Below are 18,261 nucleotides of genomic sequence, written 5' to 3' on the forward strand. Positions count from 1 at the left end.
AAGGATACAAGCAGAAGGCCGGAATTGATTATAGTGAAGTCTTCGCTCCTGTTGCTCGTCTTGAGACGATCAGATTATTTATCTCGCTGGCCGCCCAACACAATTGGAAGATCTATCAGCTCGATGTGAAGTCGGCTTTTCTAAATGGTTTTCTTGAAGAAGAAATTTACGTTGAGCAACCTGAAGGTTATGTGAAACGAGGAGCTGAAGATAAAATTTACAGATTGAAGAAGGCTTTGTACGGGCTCAAGCAAGCTCCACGAGCATGGAATTCCAGAATCAATGAGTATTTTCTGAACAATGACTTTGTGAAGTGCCCTTTCGAACATGCTCTATACTTGAAGAAAGATGCTGCAGGTAACATGTTATTTGTTTGCCTATATGTTGATGATCTAATCTTTACTGGAAATTGTGAAGCAATGTTTCATAAATTCAAGAAGAGCATGATCAAAGAGTTCGAGATGACGGACATTGGTTTGATGGCACATTTTCTGGGAATTGAGGTAGTGCAAAATGAAGATGGGATATTTATCTCTCAAAGCTCTTTTGCAAAACAAATCTTGGAGAAATTCAAAATGGAGTCTTGCAATCCTGTTAACACTCCCGTGGCGATCGGTCAAGAATTAAGGAAGCATGATGGTGAAGCTGAGGTGGATCCAACTTACTTCAAAAGCCTCGTTGGAAGTTTACGATATCTAACGTGCACTAGGCCTGATATTCTTTATGGAGTTGGATTAATCAGCAGATACATGGAAACGCCGTCACAGTCTCATTTGAATGCGGCCAAGAGGATTTTGCGCTATATTAAAGGTACGTTGAATGAAGGTATACTTTACCCCTCTAATCAAGAAGATAAACTCGTTGGTTATTCGGATAGCGACTGGGGAAGAGACTTGGATGAAAGAAAGAGCACTACCGGCTACTGTTTTTATATTGGAGATGCTATCTTTACTTGGTCGTCAAAGAAGCAAGCTGTAGTGACACTCTCAACATGTGAAGCCGAGTATGTGGCAGCAAGTTCAACGGTGTGCCATTGCATTTGGTTGAGAAATTTACTAAGTTTTCTGGGATACGCGCAAAAAGGCCCGACGGAGATACGTGTTGATAATAAGTCTGCAATAGCACTTGCAAAGAATCCAGTGTTCCACGAAAGAAGTAAGCATATTGATACTCGTTATCACTTTATTCGGGAGCACGTGAACCAAAATGATGTGGAATTAGTATACTGCAAGTCACAGGATCAAATTACAGACATATTTACAAAGCCACTAAAGCAGGATGTCTTCAGGAGATTGAAGTTTTTACTTGGCATGAAGACCTTGAAGAATTGAGCTTAAGGGAGGATGTTGAGTTATTAAACTCAATTGCTTCATGATTAAGAAAAGTGATAAAGTAGGTGCATCACCTACTTAATATATGTGGATGAAATTTTGTTTCCTCATGATCAAAATGAAGCCACAATTCCAATATGTAATAGGCGGTGGAATATATGGTTAGTATGTGATAGCTTTCTAAATAAGCTAATCATGATACGTAGTGGATATGTGTATACTAGGTAGCCTAGTTTATCCATCTTTGAATATCTATAAATAGGTGTAGTTGTAGTTTATTGTATTATCAAGGAAAGAAAGAAAAGAGAAGGAAGAGTTTTGTAAGAAAGAGCCGTAGCTCTAAGTTAGAAAGGAAGGAAGAGTTTTGTATTGTGTATTTTGTAATACCTTTGTGAGAAGTTTTAGTCCCACTTATCTTCCATACTTTTTCCTTGTTGAGTACTCTTATATTTTGTGTGTCAAATATCCAACAGATATATGTAAGATTTCTCTCAGGATACCATGCAAATCTGTGTCTAATTTTCATGGGTAATTTCTCATTACTGTTGTGATTTTTATACGTAATTCATTTATGCACTGTGTATGTTTTAATTTAATTTTCTGTTTCACGGTCGTGTTGATCGTTTTTTAAAGGATAGATTGTGTATTACTCGGTCATTTCGTGATGTGCTTTTTGTTCTATGTACTAGAAAAGATCCTGATTTCGCCCCTTTCAATCTCTCTAGTTGAAACATGCGATCCTTTTTGTGCATGGCAATAATTCATAAAAGGAATTGACAATAATCAAGTTAGATCGCTAATTTGTTCTCCTTCCATAAACCAATGCTGCTAAAGTCTAGTAGTAACTCTTTTTTACAAGTCGCCTGTATAGAGCGTATAACAGGAAATATAGAATGAATGCATCTTAGTCTGAGATGTGTTGTAGTTTATCCATATCCATATTCATTGTAATAATTGAGAAAAATCTTAGATGTTGGATAGCTAGAGATAAAGAAATGCTGAGGATTAAAATGCAGAATTTTCAACTATATTGATGATGTTCTGTTTTTCATGTTAGGATTGGGAGAGATATCTGTGGCACTTGCTTTCTGCGGGCGCATTGGTACAATATTTTGGTAACGTCGGTGGAGTGAGTTTATACCTTTTTATATCTGTTCTGTTTCTGAAATTTGCTTCTGTTGTAGTTAAACTTAAAATGGTTTTCATTTTTCCGCATCGGTTTTGAATGTGTTCATTTTGTGGTTTGCGCTGAAAGCTCAGGGAAGTCTTCGGTTTTGGAGAGCATAGTGGTCGTGATTTTCTTCCTCGAGGATCTGGTTAGTACTCGCTCCGTCCCCGAATAAGAGTCGCTAATTTCCATTTTGGGTCGTCCACCATTAAGAGTCACTCTTCATTTTTACCATAAATGGTAGTAGGTCTCACATTCCACTAACGACTCCTATTAGGGGACGGAGGGAGTACTAGTTAAAGCAATTAGTTCTTTTGACCAGAGAGACCACATTGTGTTTCAAAATACTTGCTTTTCCCCCCCTCTTTTTGGTGTAAATTTATTGGTTATATATGACCTAGCACGATGCAGGAGATCTAGAATCTTTAAAATTTAGGAGGAGATGGTATAATCGATGAGTTGAGTATTTATTTCTTGTTTCCAAATTAACTTTCATAAATTTCTCCTTTGAATACAGTTCATGATGGTAATTATTTCTACATTAGTGTAATGTTGTTTGTTTTAAGATTTAATTTCCTTCATATGTTTGTTTTAGTTAAAAGAAAACTGCCAAATAAATAAGGAAGTATTACTCATTTATAATTTCATCATCATTGTAAATTGGTGAATCTTACATTTGGATTCAATATAAGGTAGTGATAAATGAATACATGAGATAATACAAGTTCATTAATTTGAATACACGGTATTCACTCATTTGAGGAGCAAAGTTAGGAGACAAAGCTTAGAGTTGAAGTGAAGTTAGGGGTGAGTATTCGGGTTTCGGTTCGGTTTTTTGCCCAAACCGAACCGAACTCGAAAACCCAAATTTAGGTCAAAACTGAAACCGAAATCGAAAAACCGAAACCGGAAAACCGAAAAATCGAACTGTAAAAACCGAATAAACCGAAATTTTATGAAATTTCAAAAAATCGAAAAACTGAATTAAATTGAATTGGGCATGAATTAGAGTTTGAAAAGGGGACCACTGCACAATGTATTTCACCCAATTTACACATTATCAATTGAATTCTCTATTGGAAAACAGAAAATACTCTTTTGTTAATTTTAATGGATTAATTGGTAGTAAGTGTAGCAGCAATTGAGATAACAAAACATCATTGGTGATTGTGTGTCACCAACTTCTGACTAAATACGAGGAGTAAATACAGATGAAAGATTATACTTATTGCCATTGCCTTTCACCAATTGATGCTACGACACAAACAAAGTTTGAAATACATAGACGAGGGAAGCATAAAATACATATGACAATTTCAAGATAGATCTATGACGATCTGGAGGGAAGCATGAAATACATAGAGGAGGGAAGCATACATTTTGCTGAAAGCGCCGGCGTGGGTGGCCGGCTGGAGCCTTGGAGGTGGAGAGATGGAGGCCAGGGAAAGAAGGATTGGACTTGGAGGCGGAGGAAGTCAGAACTGCCGTTAGAGTCCTATTACTTCTAGGGTTTAGAATTAGTTTTATGTTTTAAGTATTGGTTTGAAATTAATATAATATATAATATTAATACATAATTCGGGTTTTCGGTATTTTTTTCCATCCGAACCGAACCGAAAAACTGAAAAAACCGAACTGAATTTCAAAATTTCGGTTTGGTTCAGTTCGGATATTCGGTTTTCGGATTTTTTGCTCACCCCTAAGTGAAGTAGCTCTAAAGGTAAATCTCTTTTTTTTAGTTATCTTGGAACATGATTCAATTGGTGGCCAAGATTGTACTCATTATTTAGGGGCATGCCTTAGGGTGTTAAAAATTGGTGGCTAGGCATGGGGTGAAGCTTTGTCAGCTCCACTGATCTGTTGTTTTGAAGCGACATGATAATGTTGATTTTGTGCTATTGTATGCTATTTGTTGACTTTATCATTTTATAGATATGTACATGTGTTTAGAAACTTGATCTTGAAGTGTGAGAAACTTGTTCAAGTGAAATTTTAGCAATGTGGATTATTTGAGAGCTTAAAATTGATGTAGGTAAATGTAGTAATAAAGAATTAGTACAAAGGCTTTTATTTTGATGTTATTTCATTATGGTCCTAATTTGGTTGGAGTTTTGCACTGGTGGATATCTATAGTGTTATTAACTTCAAATTTAAGATAGGAGTGATGCTTCTAGTTGTGTCGGATGAAGTTAGTTGCAAAAGGCAATGTGGGATTTCATTTTGGACAAGAATATGTTTGATGATTCATAGTTTGTTGTGTGTGTAGGCTTTTCCCTGATCGACCACTTCGGCCATCCAACATTGTTTTCTAGATTCTTATTTGCACAGATCAGTGGAACAAGCGCACTAAGTAGTAGCCTATTCCTCAAGAAAGACACAGTTATTGATGCTATAGATGATGAGTATGAAGGAATTATAGTAAATCCAGAGCTACTTCCATCCTGTCCTCATGTATTCGCCTCTGCACACAATTGTTGATAAAATTGGAATCATATGCTTCTTCCAGTCACTATGTTGATAAAGACTTTGGAAATGGTGTCTTGAAGATAAACATGATCACAATGATCGATTACGTACTTGCTCGGAAGCTTGGTCTTCTATGAATAAAGATGGTGTACAGTTTGCTACGGGCACAACGACTTGAACATCGGAATCACACACATGAGGGTGATGGTGGTGTGCAAGAAGTTTGGCGGCGATTAGGGACAGTAGTGTTAGGATCTTCAAGTCCTTTATAACAAGTACTCCTATTCTTTTAGGTTTTGTCATTGCATACTAATCATGTTTTCCTTACAGTCATTAAAGATTGATTTAAGCCTAAAATCTTTACAATTCACACAGTACATGTACATAGACAAAGCCAATGGAGCTTTTAATATAGACTAGTATCGATTTCTGCATTGAATCGAAAAGGAAGGGGAGGGAAATTTGTTTTGCAAAGCAAGTATAGAAGGTATTTCAAATAATATAGTAGTAGTATTTTGTACTAAATTAGGGTAAATCTAGCTAATGTCTAAACTAAAAAGATAATCTATGAAAGAGGTAGTAAATCGATTCTTTACTTTGTGCATAGGTAGAGAGTTCTTATAAATATTGGAATTCTTTACTCTGTACGATCATTTTCTGTCTCCCAACTCTTTTCATTATTTTCGATCAGATCCTTGAACTAATAAAACTAGGTGCTTGAGAATTAATACTAGAGCCATTGATATTATTCGCCTACTTGGAAATCAAATCTTCATTCCTCATAATCAATTACTTGAGTCATGCGGTCGTAAAGGTGGAAGAACTAGTGTTGGAGCCAATTTCAATGGAATGCGCGGTGATTCACTGTCATATGTTACTTGGGAGGTCATGGCAGTATGACTGAAGGACCTCTCACGACGAGTATGATAGCACATACTCGTTCCATGGACCGGGATCTCTAGATGCAGCCGAGTGAGGATCTAGAATTTTGTGTTTGGATTCTTTCTCATCATCAAATATCATAATATCTCAATCCTCATCAGATGCCTGCTTGTTGCTGGAAGATGAATCGGTATCACTGTCACTACTACTACCATTCCGACTTCCTACTGGGCTTCGATTCTTGCTTCTGCTAGGACTTTCACTGTCACTACTATCAGTGTCACTGTCACTTTCGCTTCCACAAATTAAAAACCACTTACACTCAGAAGCAGCAAATGCCTTCATAGCTGGATTCTGATAATATAACACAATTGCTCTGTTATCACATAAAGAAAAGGATTAAAGAAGCAAACTGATAGGAATAAGTCCAACTTTGGACCCATGTAACCGTGCTAAATGGCTACTAGTTAGGTTTGAAGTAATCACTCAATACTCAAAACAAATTTCTATACAAGAAAAAATATGCAAAAGTCCATTTTTTATCATGTCACCGAAGATGGAGGTGTCCAGAAAGTTCCAGCCAAGGTAAAGAAAACTTAATATTGAATTAAGTTCTTCCACAACCACAACTGCACAAGTTGAAGGAGTTGATGCGTATCCAAAAGTTCAGGCCAATGGATTGAAAACCTCCGTAGTATTTCCCTCTCGAGATTGGGATTGAGCAAATATCAGGGTGTCTATTAGAAGTGGCATTTTATCATTTAGGTCAGTTAGTCCAAAAATCACACATATCATGTATGTATTGTATCCTGTCAACCAAAGCTCACCAGCCATCCCTCCCCCAATGGAAAAAAAATCATTTTTCTCAGAGAAGCATGATTTTTTTAGGATAACAACCCACTAATATCATCAGGTAAGTGAGCAAGTAGGATTGACACGTCAAGCTATACAAAATCTTCATTTGACCTCCCATTAATGCAAATTAATAAGTAAAACTAAAAGTTATGTTCATTTGAGAAGGTTGAGCTAATTCTGATAGCATGAAAAATTTTCGAGAAATAATACTTACTTTCGTGCTTTCATCTTACGCTCGGCTTCTTCTGACATGGTTTTTACTTGATTCATCTAATTCTCGCTCTACATTAACCTTACGCCAAGTGCCTCCTGACTCTACAAGCATGCCATTTCCAACATCGCCACTCTGACGTTCTTCATATGTATCACATAAGTCCCCTGGACCAAGTGATAATTTGATGGTTTTGTCCCCTACTTGAATAACCTGTTGGGAGAAAAATATAAGAACACTAAGGGTTCGTTTGATTAGATGAGTAGCAAATACAAATTTTTGAAGGGTTGTGTTGCTAACTTAATGTTTGTGGTAGTGTATATTATGCATAATGGAGTTTGGTTCGTTGAGTTGTGTTGGAACATGTGGGCAACATCAGTGTTTGGTTGGATTAGTTGGAAGCATGTTTTATTGGTTTGCATGACATATTTATCCCTAACACATTACATTAATTTCCAATTTGCCCTTTATCAAAAGTAGCATTTATAATTTGGATCTACCCCAAATTTTTCACTACCGCCTTCTCTAAAATATGCTTAGCAGTCCCGCCAAAAGGAGACGCCCAACACCTCTTGGCCGGCAAATAATTACCGTCGAGCACAAGCCGACGTCTTTGACTGGGCACACGACCAAGGTAAATTTGCTTACTAATTCTCGTTGCATTTTTGTATTGCTTAATCAGTCATCGTCGGCTCCGGCGTATGTTCATAAATCGTCACGCCTTCCAAAGTCATTTATGATTCATTGTCGACTACTGATTACCTTGTGTTCCCTCTGCTATTACTTCAATTTTGTCACATTATTTTTGTTTTTTGTTGGAGATTTTGTAGTCTTAGATCAAATATTCTTGTGTGAATGATGTCTGACTCTCACCTACTGCCGGAATCAAAAAGCCACAACCCAAATGGTTAGTTTATGCACTGCAATTAACATGAACTTTAAGGATTAGTAATTGATGAACCTTTTATTGTTGTGAAGGTGGTGTTATTCGTGGTAAATCTGGTGGACTGAAGCCCGACAGGTCTAGGCGCTCATGGTCTCCTCGTGAGGAGGAAGTCCTCATACTAGCATTGAAGGACCTTGTGACTAACCGTTGGAAGGCCGATAATGGGTTCCGAGCAGGATTCCTCACTCGCGTTGAAGAATTTGTCCGTCGAGAAATCCCTACAACAACTGTGAGAGCCCAACCTCATATTTCCTCCAAGATCAACACTTGGAAGAAATTCTACAATTCATTGAATATGATGCTTGACCGTAGCGGTGTTGGGTTCAACTCAGACGGCGACTGGAAGATAGAATGCAACGATGACCAGTGGGCCCAAATCGTTAAGGTTTAATCGATCCCATCCCCCCAACTCTTCTACATATTGTTGACCATCACTTTCTATTTTAATTTGAAGTTGTTGTTTTACCTTGTAGGCTGACTCTAATGCACGCTACATGAGGTATAAGTCTTGGCCATTTTACAATGACTGGAAGTACATCTACGGGAAGGATCGTGCAGCCGGTTTGCGGTGCGAGGGCATGACTCAAGCTTTTGCTAAAATGGGAGCTGCCCCTTCTCCGTCTGGTGGTGTCTCTTCACCAACTGGTGGTGTTCCTTCTCCCATGCGTGAGCCTCATCCTGATGTGTACAATATCAATCTGGAGGATTTGTACACCCAAGAGGAGATCCAAGAAAGCCTCAATCCGGATACCGGATGTGAAAGCTCTTACAAAAGCCACACTGCATCGAACAAACCTAACCGTAAAAGGAAGGCAGGGTCTGCATTGGAATCAATCTTAGAGGCGATGTCAAAGATGAACGAAGACACGAACCAGCGTCTAGACACTTTAACAACCCGTATCGGGTACGAGTTTGACCTAAGTGCTAAGCGCACTGAAGTTTCAACACTGCTGCGCACCGTCCCAGGTTTGGATAGAAAGCAAAAATTCCTTGCTAGCGACATACTTGTGAAGGAGCCCGAGAGGCTTGACCTTTTTATGGGATACGACGATGATGAGAAGGCCGACTACCTCATGCATATCCTTGAGGAAAAAAATGGTAAGTGATCGCACACCAAAGGGACGACATGGTTTTGGTGGACTTCCAAAGCCTAGTAGCTCCAAGTATCCATTGATTTAAGTGGTTGTATGTAAAAGCCTTATAACTGAACCTCTCGGCAATAGCCTCGATCTCTAGCTTTTGTTATTGGATACTCATATTACTCTTTTGTTCAGGCATGTATGTCAGACTAATAGAACTATAGGCAAGGGGGTGTCTGTATTTTTTGTATGGCCGTGGGTTTGGTCCTCCACCCTCCGTCCTAAGGACGTGTTCACTACTTTAGAGATAGACAGTTTATGCTTCATTTATGGTCATATTTGGGTGTTCACTAGTCTTGATATAAATGAGGATGGCCCTGCATTTTATTAAGGCCCGCACTGTTCACTCCGTAAATAAGGCAATAGCATTTATTGACAAAATGGTGCTAATTGAAATGTCATCGAAACCGCATCATGAATTGGATGGCAAAAGTCGAATGGGGTGGCCTGCACATCGGGAGATGTTTAGGAATCGAGGAACAGGTTGCCATGTTTTAGCTGCTTTTGTGGTAATGTATGACTATGATCTGAATTAGGACATTTGGATGGCTAAGTCCATTGATATTTTGGCGAAATGTATGAAACTTAATTGTATGTAATGTATGACTTGTCAAATCATTTTTAATCGAAGTTTAGGATGAAAAAAGTTATTTATCCGCTTTTATTATCATTTTATAAGGTAAAAGTATCATTTTATACACCAAAAATACCTATCATTCTATCGGCTGAAAGTATCATTCTATCGGCTGAAAGTATCATTCTATCGGGCAAAAGTATCATTTTATCAGTTTTATGTCATTTTGTCACGTTAAAGTATCATTTTTCAGCTTATATGCAATTTCTCCAGCTAAACTATCATTTTTATAAGCTAACTGTCATTTTATCCGCTTAGATTATCATTTTATAAGGTAAAAGTATCATTTTATTAAACAAAAATGTCATTTTATACACCAAAAATACCTTTCATTCTATCGACTGAAAGTATCATTCTATCGGGCAAAAGTATCATTTTAGCAGTTTTATGTTATTTTGTCACGTTAAAGTATCATTTTTCAGCTTATACGCAATTTGTCCAGCTAAACTATCATTTTTATAAGCTAACTGTCATTTTATCCGCTTAGATTATCATTTTATAAGGTAAAAGTATCATTTTATTAAACAAAAATGTCATTTTATACACCAAAAATACCTATCATTCTATCGGCTGAAAGTATCATTCTATCGGCTGAAAGTATCATTCTATAGGCTGAAAGTATCATTCTATCGGGCAAAAGTATCATTTTATCAGTTTTATGTCATTTTGTCATGTTAAAGTATCATTTTTCAGCTTATATGCAATTTCTTTCAGCTTATAATATTTTGTGTTAGTTGTAGTTTTAGTTTATTTTATTATTTGATTTGATTAGCCGTGAGTTTAGATATGGTATTACTTATTTTGCATTATATATATTATTATTTATTATGTAGATTACTTATTTTAAAGTAGTAAATCTATTCAATAGCTTTACAATTTATGCTTACATGTACGATCCACTCATCAATATGTCCAGAAAATATATAATGATTCTCTCATCCATTCCCTAAAAAAATTTCAAAGTTTGTATTAACATTCATCTAACAAAGTAACTAACTCTATGAAACATCAAGCTTCTTGAATTTAATTTTTGCCTTACATCTTATACACACCATCAACTATAATTTTAACTATAATTTTCCATTATTGCACTGTAAGTAGATCTGTTTTGGTAGTATATCTTATTTGCATAACACTTCCAACTATATATAATTGTATTTTAGTGATCAAAATAAAAATAACATATGCAAGAAAATGATGGACATGGTTCATCAAAGTCATTTATAAAATAATGAAATGAAAGCTCGTAATCAGCGATTACCAAGTACTAATGGTTTGAAGATAAAACAAATTGCACAACCTTGCAGTGTACTAAACTACTAGCTAAGCTACGCATTATTCCACATAAACTCGGCTATCTCTGTCCTGGTCTGGTTCCACGCTGGAGTAGATTCAACTGCATCTACATACTCCACGGCATCTCCTTCCGCCCCTGCTGAAATGTCCCCATTTATATCTTCAAGGTCTTCAAGGTTCACATTTGCATCACTAAGTTCCAACTCAACTGGATTAACTTGCATTTGGCTCCGAATGAAATTGTGCAGAATGAAGCATGCCATTATGAGACGCGTTTGTGTTGTGATCGGGTAGAAGCTGGCACTGCGTAATATCCCCCACCTCATCTTCAATACTGCAAAAGCACGTTCGATGATATTCCGCGCCATGGTGTGCCTCATGTTAAACATTTCTGTAGGGTTTTGGGGCTTATGCGCAGAAGGTCCCCACTCCTTCAAGTGATACCGCACCCCTTTGAATGGTGTGAGGAATCCTTCGCTGTTTGCATATCCATTATCACACAAGTAATAACAGCCTGCGCGTGAAAAAATGAGAGATATCAGTTACTAACAATTGTCGATTACCGCATAAAGATCGCAGAGTGCAGCATAGATGTCGTACCTTTAGGGACTCGTAGTTTGTCAACTTCCCGTGTGACAGCATCGCGTAGAACACGAGAGTCACCTGCTGATCCCTCCCAACCAGTTAGGACATAGACAAATCGCATAAAACGATCACAGACGGCCAAAGTATTAGTAGCGATGTGGCCCTTTCGTGTTCTATACCGTGGTGCATCACCAACACTAACACAGACATCGATATATGTTCCATCCAATGCCCCTAGACAACCCTAATAAAATACGAACAGCCAAGTCAATCTAAATTTAGTTATGAAATGCATTTCTGGAAAATAAATTCAGTGACGTTTTGATGAAAATACCTTGAACCATTTCCACCGGGGGTCGTCGCAATCATCGTCCACGGGCGTGGGTTTAGCCATGAATACCTCATGAAGACCAATCACCCCTCTTAACACCTCATGAATATATCGAGAAACAGTCTGTCCGGATCGCAAATACTCAAACCCTATTATCCGATTCTTTTTGTGATGAGCGAGGATGCTTAAGAGCATAGACACTTGCTCCTCAACGCTTACAAATTTTCGATCTTTCAAACCCATGCGCTCACGTAGTAGTAGACACAGCCGTCCAAAGCAGTTACGGTCCATCCGGAGATTGTTCACACAGTCCGTGTCAGTTAAACATATTAGCCTATCCATACGCCGAATTTGCTCTGGTATCTTCCACAACAAGTCAGTAACCATGGTTGTATCATCTTCGTCATCACTACTCCTCCGCCGACTAAAATACTCAGCCAAACTGAGCAGAAGAAAAGATTGTTGGCGCTGCCGACAGACCAAATCTTCAACTACAACCAATACATTTTCAATCTCCTTTCATTTTTTATTTTCCCTGTCCATGCCTGTACACAACTACAACACAGAGCAACCAACAACACTTAAGCATAACTACTTGCATTCATTTGTAACGGTTAGCTTATGCCTTTTATCTACTGGGAGATTCTCATCAAAATTCGAAGTCCTAAAAAATGAAATTTACCACATATTATACACTGCGACTAATCAAACCGCTTTAATGAACATACATTACGCAAACATACTGAGTTATCAACCTTCAAAACATTTTTCTACTAGTCAAATTTTCCCATTCAACCAAGATACAAACCAGATCGGAAAAAATTGCTAATGAAAACGGAAAAATTATTCATTTTATGTACAAATCACAAATAGACATCAAAAACGGGAATAACATAATAGAATTTAGTAACAATCCTAATTACAATTGAACTGTAGAACCTGCACCAAATAAAACACCATATAATTCAAATCTAATCTCATTTGCATGTCTAATCAAATTGGGGGTCATTCATAGATGTTGCAGACAACAACCATCTACCCACGACGGAGAGCGTCGAGCTCGAATGTCTACGCAACAACAAAAATGGTTGGATTTACTGACCTGTATGGAGTTTTCTTTGCAGCTATGGCGTATTTGCTGCGTTTTTGCAGTGGCCTTCGAGCAACAATGAGGATGGAGAGAGAGGGTAAAAGGGGAAGAAGAGGGGGAGTCTTTTTCAAACAATGAAACTCTGTCTCACTAAACCTTCTTTTTTGGGGGTTAGAGTTACCAATTGAATATGGGTAGCTAACATTAATTTCAAACGGGCCGTGTTTTTTCAAACGGGCTTGATAAAAAACAACAAATGCAAACAAACGATGGTTAGAAAGGTCCACGTCAGCATTTTCCATCCTTTTCCTACTCTACTCATCTAATCAAACGAGCCCTAAGCATTTAATGTTGTGTTGAAATATTCCAAACTTTGTAATCTCATATCCATCTTGTAAAATTAACTTCAGATAATAGTAGTATATCTTATGCTGTATGCAGCAGCACTGCAGCAGTGTTGATGTGTAATTTTAGGTCTATCACAACATGATAATTTTGCACTCAAGTTCAATTAATTAACCCAAATATTACTACTTCACTGCAAGATTATAGCTTTGTGTGTAGTTATTTAAGGTGTCGATCCATAGGGAAGATAATTTTGTTTAACTTTAAAACAAACAAAACACATACTCAAAAGTATTTTAGATTGGAGATTTGATTAAAGATCATGCAACAACAATTACAAAAAATAAAATGAGCAAGATGAATGAAGAGAAGAAATTATTACTCCAAACAATTGTAGACAACAAGAGGATTTATCTTATATATTCGTTTCTATCTCACAACATGCGGGACAATTAAAAGCAAACTAAGGTGAAGACAATAAACATGCAAAACCCAAATGGTCAAAGAATAGCTAAACACATATTCTTAAACCAAGTTTCACAATTCTAAAAATCCTACGGAAGCGCTAGATTCATAGAACAGTTTTAAAAAAGCTCAACATCCATTATCAATTTGTCATCTAAACGAGTCCAATTGATAATTCGATACTACTTTGGTCCATCTTATTTCAAGCTAAAGAGGCATCAAAATAAGAAAGTATAACTATCACAAAAGATGCACCTTGAGAGATAATTTCATTCAATGTTCAAGTAGCAAAGACCATCACGAAATAGAAACGAACATAGGATAAATCATGAAATTTATTTGTCTAACAACATGTTTGGAGCAACACAATATTCTTAGCCTAACATGATCAAACTAAGAACAAAGATAATGGAGATGAAAATCCTTGAAACCATGGAGCGAATTCGGAGAAGATGAATTGTTTGATGAAATCTCAATTTGGTGACAATCCTTGTTCTCCAGTTGCGTCTCCTTCTCTCCTCAATTTTTTTCCAAAATCCAACCTTTTGCTCTCAATTTTCGTCCTCCAAAACTCCCTACTCTCTTATGAATCATCTCCCCTCTTTTCTTCTTTCCAGCCGAACTGCTCCAGTAACTGCCAATTTGCAGTTGGAGTTCCAAACGTCCGACTGGGCGAAATCATAATGAAAATCGCCCGACCGGGCGAATTGCTTCTGGGTACTCGTACGAATTTCACCCGGCCGGGTGTTTTGTGGTGTCAAATCACCCGACCGGGTGTTGCTTCTGGATTCCTCATGCCTTACGAAAAACACCCGACCGGGCGTTTCGAAACATGAAATCGCCCGACCGGGCGAAGCTTCTGGACTCTGCATGCTTTACAAATTTCACCCGGCCGGGTGTTTTATTGGAGCGAAATCACCCGACCGGGTGTTGCTTCTGGATTCCTCAGGGAGCAGTGAGCGTGCACTTCTGGCGAGTCTCCGGCGAAGTTATGTCCTCCACGCTGATGGGTGCTGAATTTTGTATTATAACGCAGTGTAAACCAATTGTTTGATGAAATGCCTCAAAGAGAAATCTGTTCTTGTCTTTTACATAGCACACAAGTGTTTGATGGAATGTTTAAGTGAGCTCCAACCAGCTTTTTACATCCTAAACTTCGATGAAAATACGATTTGATGAGTCATAATTTACATAAAAATGTGTAGCCTAAGGGGAAAAATATACTCCCTCCGTTGTGAGCAATTCATGCTCAAAGCCACTATCCCCTCATCTTGTAGTTTCTCCTTGTTTGCCATCATATCCTTGAAGAACTTGGAGAACTTGGGAAAATTAGTGAAGAGGTCCACTAATGATACATTCACATTCACTTTTCGGATCACATTCATCATCCACTCAAAACTTTTCTCTTTTGGAACCCTTTTCTTCCTCTTGAGTGGATATGGTGGGGGAGGAATATGATCAGGGAAGTTAAACATGCTTTTAGGATCTTGTGCCGGACTTGTCATCATTTTTCTCTTTGATTCCATTTCCACTATCTTCTTTCCTTTCTCTTATGCTGAAAACTTTCCACTTGAATCGGATTCTTCACCATGTTCCTTGCTACCGAATGCAGCCTGTTCTTGACCATGTTGGGCCCCATGCACCAACGCGGGACTTCCCTTACATGCCTCGTCTGCCCCTACGTGCGAGGAATGCAAGCCTAACATCTCATCCGCCCCTGCGTGTGAGATGCCGGAAGTACCTTGGCCTTCCATTAATGGTGTCGAATCCAACTCGCGACCACTTCTCAAAGTTGCCACCTTACACTGTTCATTGCCTTTAGGATTGGACACTGTATTACTCGGGATGGTATTAGGAATTCTTGTATGAGATGTTGTAGCAAGCTGCCCAATTTGAGTCTCAAGATTCCTCATTGTAGCCTCGAGCTGTCCAAACTTTTCCATTGTTTTATCTTTGAAATTCTCATTCTCCTTTTGACTTTTAGTCATAAAAGAGAAAATCTGTCCCAATTGATCCTCACATCATAACTTCTTCTCAAAACCTGGAGGTTGAGTGTTTTTCCTCCATTGAGTACCCGAAGTGTTGCTTGGACCAGCTTGATTCCAGTTTGTTTGTTGAGGCCTCCAATTTTGTTGATTGTTGTATTGATTGCCTTGGTCGAACCCTTGACGGTTGTTACCAATGTAATTCACGTCCTCCACTGGTGGTCCTTGAAGACTTGGACATTGATCTGTATGATGTCCGCCTTGGCACAATCCACACTTCAACACAGCCACTGCTTGAGGTTGAGGAGTCAGTTGAAGAGATTTAACTGCTTTTTTCATTGAAGACATTTGAGTGCTTATATCCGCCAATTGAGCTTCTATTGCTGTCACTCTCTCTGCATCCTTGGTAGCACCAAATGTATCTCCTGCCTTCTCAGCCGCTCTTCTTGGATTATGCCAATTTCTCTGATTATTTGCCAATCTTTGAAATAAGGCTCTCACTTCATCATGAGTTAGATCATCTAAATTTCCATTTGAACCTGCAATGACTAATCCCGTGCATTCATTATTGAGCCCTTTGTAGAATTTCAAGAGATCATGCCCCGGAGCTAAACCATGACTTGGGCATTTTCTTAGCATTTCTGTGAATCTTTTCCATGCTTCCGCAAAAGACTCATCATATTTCTGTCGGAATGATGTGATCTCCTCTCTCAACTTCTCGATCTTCATTGAAGAGTTATATTCCAAAAGGGACATCGACTTCAACTCTTGAAATGTTGTTATGTTGTAGCCCGGTAATGAGTCATACCACTCTCTTGCTTTCTCTCTCAATGAGAACGGAAATAAGGTCCTCTTAATCCGATGATGCTCCACATTTGGAGGTCTATGAGAGTTGGTCAATTCATAAAAGGCATTAAGATGGCTCACCGGATCTTCATCATCTCGACCATGGAAAAGATTTCCTCCATTCACCAAACTAATGTGGTGAGGTGGAATGTTGACGTTATCATTTGCGTAGGAAAACTCCCCCAGGTGCTCAATTCCCGACCTAAGAGTGTCGCCAAACCTTCCCACGGTGGTGGAATCTCATTGTTGTTATTCTCTGCCATCGATTTAACGTCTGACTCTTGACAGTCCTCACTTTCTTCACTTGACCCAAAGAGTGAGTTACTTCTGATTGGACTCGGATAGTCCGGATAAATCTCAATCGTTGAACCTCTAAGCCCTCTTCTTCTTTGATAACAGAGTAATCCAAACGGTGGTGTACCCCGTGATCTTGTGTGCATTCACAAATTGTTTTAAAAAAAAAAACTTGCGCAACAGAAAAGAAACCAAGCACAAACACAATATATTTCACTATTACCGAAAGCGAGACCTCTCAACAACTTCGGGGTAAGTCCTATAAAATGTATGTTCTTGAATAAAAACTAAACTACCTAATTACTAAACTAAAAGTTAGAAAAATATCACCTAAAAAAAATAATATACTCCTTCGTCTTCAAGTCCAGACGTGGTAGATGGCTATCACCCCCCAAGAACATGAAATGAGTACCTTCAAAATAAAAAGAAAGATCAAATAAAACACAAATAAACAAACTAGAAGTTAAACAAATAAAACACAATCTATTGCCTTCCCCGGCAACGGCGCCAAAACTTGATGTGTAATTTTAGGTCTATCACAACAAGATAATTTTGCACTCAAGTTCAATTAATTAACCCAAATATTACTACTTCACTGCAAGATTACAGCTTCGTCTGTAGTTATTTAAGGTGTCGATCCACAGGGAAGGTAAGTTTGTTTAACTTTAAAACAAACAAAACACATACTCAAAAGTATTTTAGATTGGAGATTTGATTAAAGATCAAGCAACAACAATTACAAAAAATAAAATGAGCAAGATGAATGAAGAGAAGAAATTGTTACTCCAAACAATTGTAGACAACAAGAGGATTTATCTTATATATTCGTTTCTATCTCACAACATGCGGGACAATTAAAAGCAAACTAAGGTGAAGACAATAAACATGCTAAACCCAAATAGTCAAAGAATAGCTAAACACATATTCTTAAACCAAGTTTCACAATTCTAAAAATCCTACGGAAGCGCTAGATTCATAGAACAGTTTTAAAAAAGCTCAACATCCATTATCAATTTGTCATCTAAACGAGTCCAATTGATAATTCGATACTACTTTGGTCCATCTTATTTCAAGCTAAAGAGGCATCAAAATAAGAAAGTATAACTATCACAAAAGATGCACCTTGAGAGATAATTTCATTCAATGTTCAAGTAGCAAAGACCATCACGAAATAGAAACGAACATAGGATAAATCATGAAATTTATTTGTCTAACAACATGTTTGGAGCAACACAATATTCTTAGCCTAACATGATCAAACTAAGAACAAAGATAATGGAGATGAAAATCCTTGAAACCATGGAGCGAATTCGGAGAAGATGAATTGTTTGATGAAATCTCAATTTGGTGACAATCCTTGTTCTCCAGTTGCGTCTCCTTCTCTCCTCAAAT

The 18,261-nt window shown here is 37.9% G+C and overlaps 3 protein-coding genes and 1 non-coding gene across 4 annotated transcripts; 2 read left to right on the forward strand and 2 right to left on the reverse strand.

Annotated features, from left to right (window-relative positions):
• The first annotated feature begins 7,276 nt into the window (after positions 1 to 7,276).
• Positions 7,277 to 9,203, forward strand: LOC121800651. The gene is made up of 4 exons (XM_042200175.1): positions 7,277 to 7,327; positions 7,457 to 7,547; positions 7,892 to 8,244; positions 8,333 to 9,203. Exons 1-4 carry the CDS (start codon positions 7,277 to 7,279, stop codon positions 8,963 to 8,965), a joined length of 1,128 nt encoding a protein of 375 aa, XP_042056109.1. The 3' UTR covers positions 8,966 to 9,203.
• Positions 9,204 to 10,960: 1,757 nt separating this feature from the next.
• On the reverse strand, positions 10,961 to 12,231 carry LOC121800652. The gene is made up of 3 exons (XM_042200176.1): positions 11,848 to 12,231; positions 11,529 to 11,757; positions 10,961 to 11,442 (listed from the first exon to the last, which is right to left on the reverse strand). Exons 1-3 carry the CDS (start codon positions 12,229 to 12,231, stop codon positions 10,961 to 10,963), a joined length of 1,095 nt encoding a protein of 364 aa, XP_042056110.1.
• Positions 12,232 to 15,765: 3,534 nt separating this feature from the next.
• LOC121800653 lies at positions 15,766 to 16,838 on the reverse strand. Its single transcript, XM_042200178.1, has 2 exons — positions 16,796 to 16,838; positions 15,766 to 16,691 (listed from the first exon to the last, which is right to left on the reverse strand). The coding sequence occupies exons 1-2, from the start codon at positions 16,836 to 16,838 to the stop codon at positions 15,766 to 15,768; spliced, it is 969 nt and encodes a 322-aa protein (XP_042056112.1).
• On the forward strand, positions 16,340 to 16,446 carry LOC121801719. Its single transcript, XR_006050655.1, has one exon. It is a non-coding gene; the product is annotated as a small nucleolar RNA R71 (small nucleolar RNA).
• Positions 16,839 to 18,261: the final 1,423 nt, after the last annotated feature.

This window comes from Salvia splendens, chromosome 4 (genome assembly GCF_004379255.2).
Source record: "Salvia splendens isolate huo1 chromosome 4, SspV2, whole genome shotgun sequence".
Lineage (NCBI taxonomy): Eukaryota > Viridiplantae > Streptophyta > Magnoliopsida > Lamiales > Lamiaceae > Salvia > Salvia splendens.

What these genes read in the sequence shown, in the direction of transcription:
- LOC121800653 (XM_042200178.1), bottom strand. Translation starts at nt 16,838, where the DNA reads ATGGCAGAGAATAACAACAATGAGATTCCACCACCGTGGGAAG. An exon ending in GATTCCACCACCGTGGGAAG is followed by an intron (nt 16,692 to 16,795) that starts GTTTGGCGACAC and finishes TGGTGAATGGAG; the next exon opens with GAAATCTTTTCCATGGTCGA.
- LOC121800651 (XM_042200175.1), top strand. Translation starts at nt 7,277, where the DNA reads ATGTGGGCAACATCAGTGTTTGGTTGGATTAGTTGGAAGCATGTTTTA. An exon ending in TGACTGGGCACACGACCAAG is followed by an intron (nt 7,548 to 7,891) that starts GTAAATTTGCTT and finishes ATTGTTGTGAAG; the next exon opens with GTGGTGTTATTCGTGGTAAA. An exon ending in AGTGGGCCCAAATCGTTAAG is followed by an intron (nt 8,245 to 8,332) that starts GTTTAATCGATC and finishes TTTACCTTGTAG; the next exon opens with GCTGACTCTAATGCACGCTA.
- LOC121800652 (XM_042200176.1), bottom strand. Translation starts at nt 12,231, where the DNA reads ATGGTTACTGACTTGTTGTGGAAGATACCAGAGCAAATTCGGCGTATG. An exon ending in CCCGGTGGAAATGGTTCAAG is followed by an intron (nt 11,758 to 11,847) that starts GTATTTTCATCA and finishes GTATTTTATTAG; the next exon opens with GGTTGTCTAGGGGCATTGGA. An exon ending in CAAACTACGAGTCCCTAAAG is followed by an intron (nt 11,443 to 11,528) that starts GTACGACATCTA and finishes TTTCACGCGCAG; the next exon opens with GCTGTTATTACTTGTGTGAT.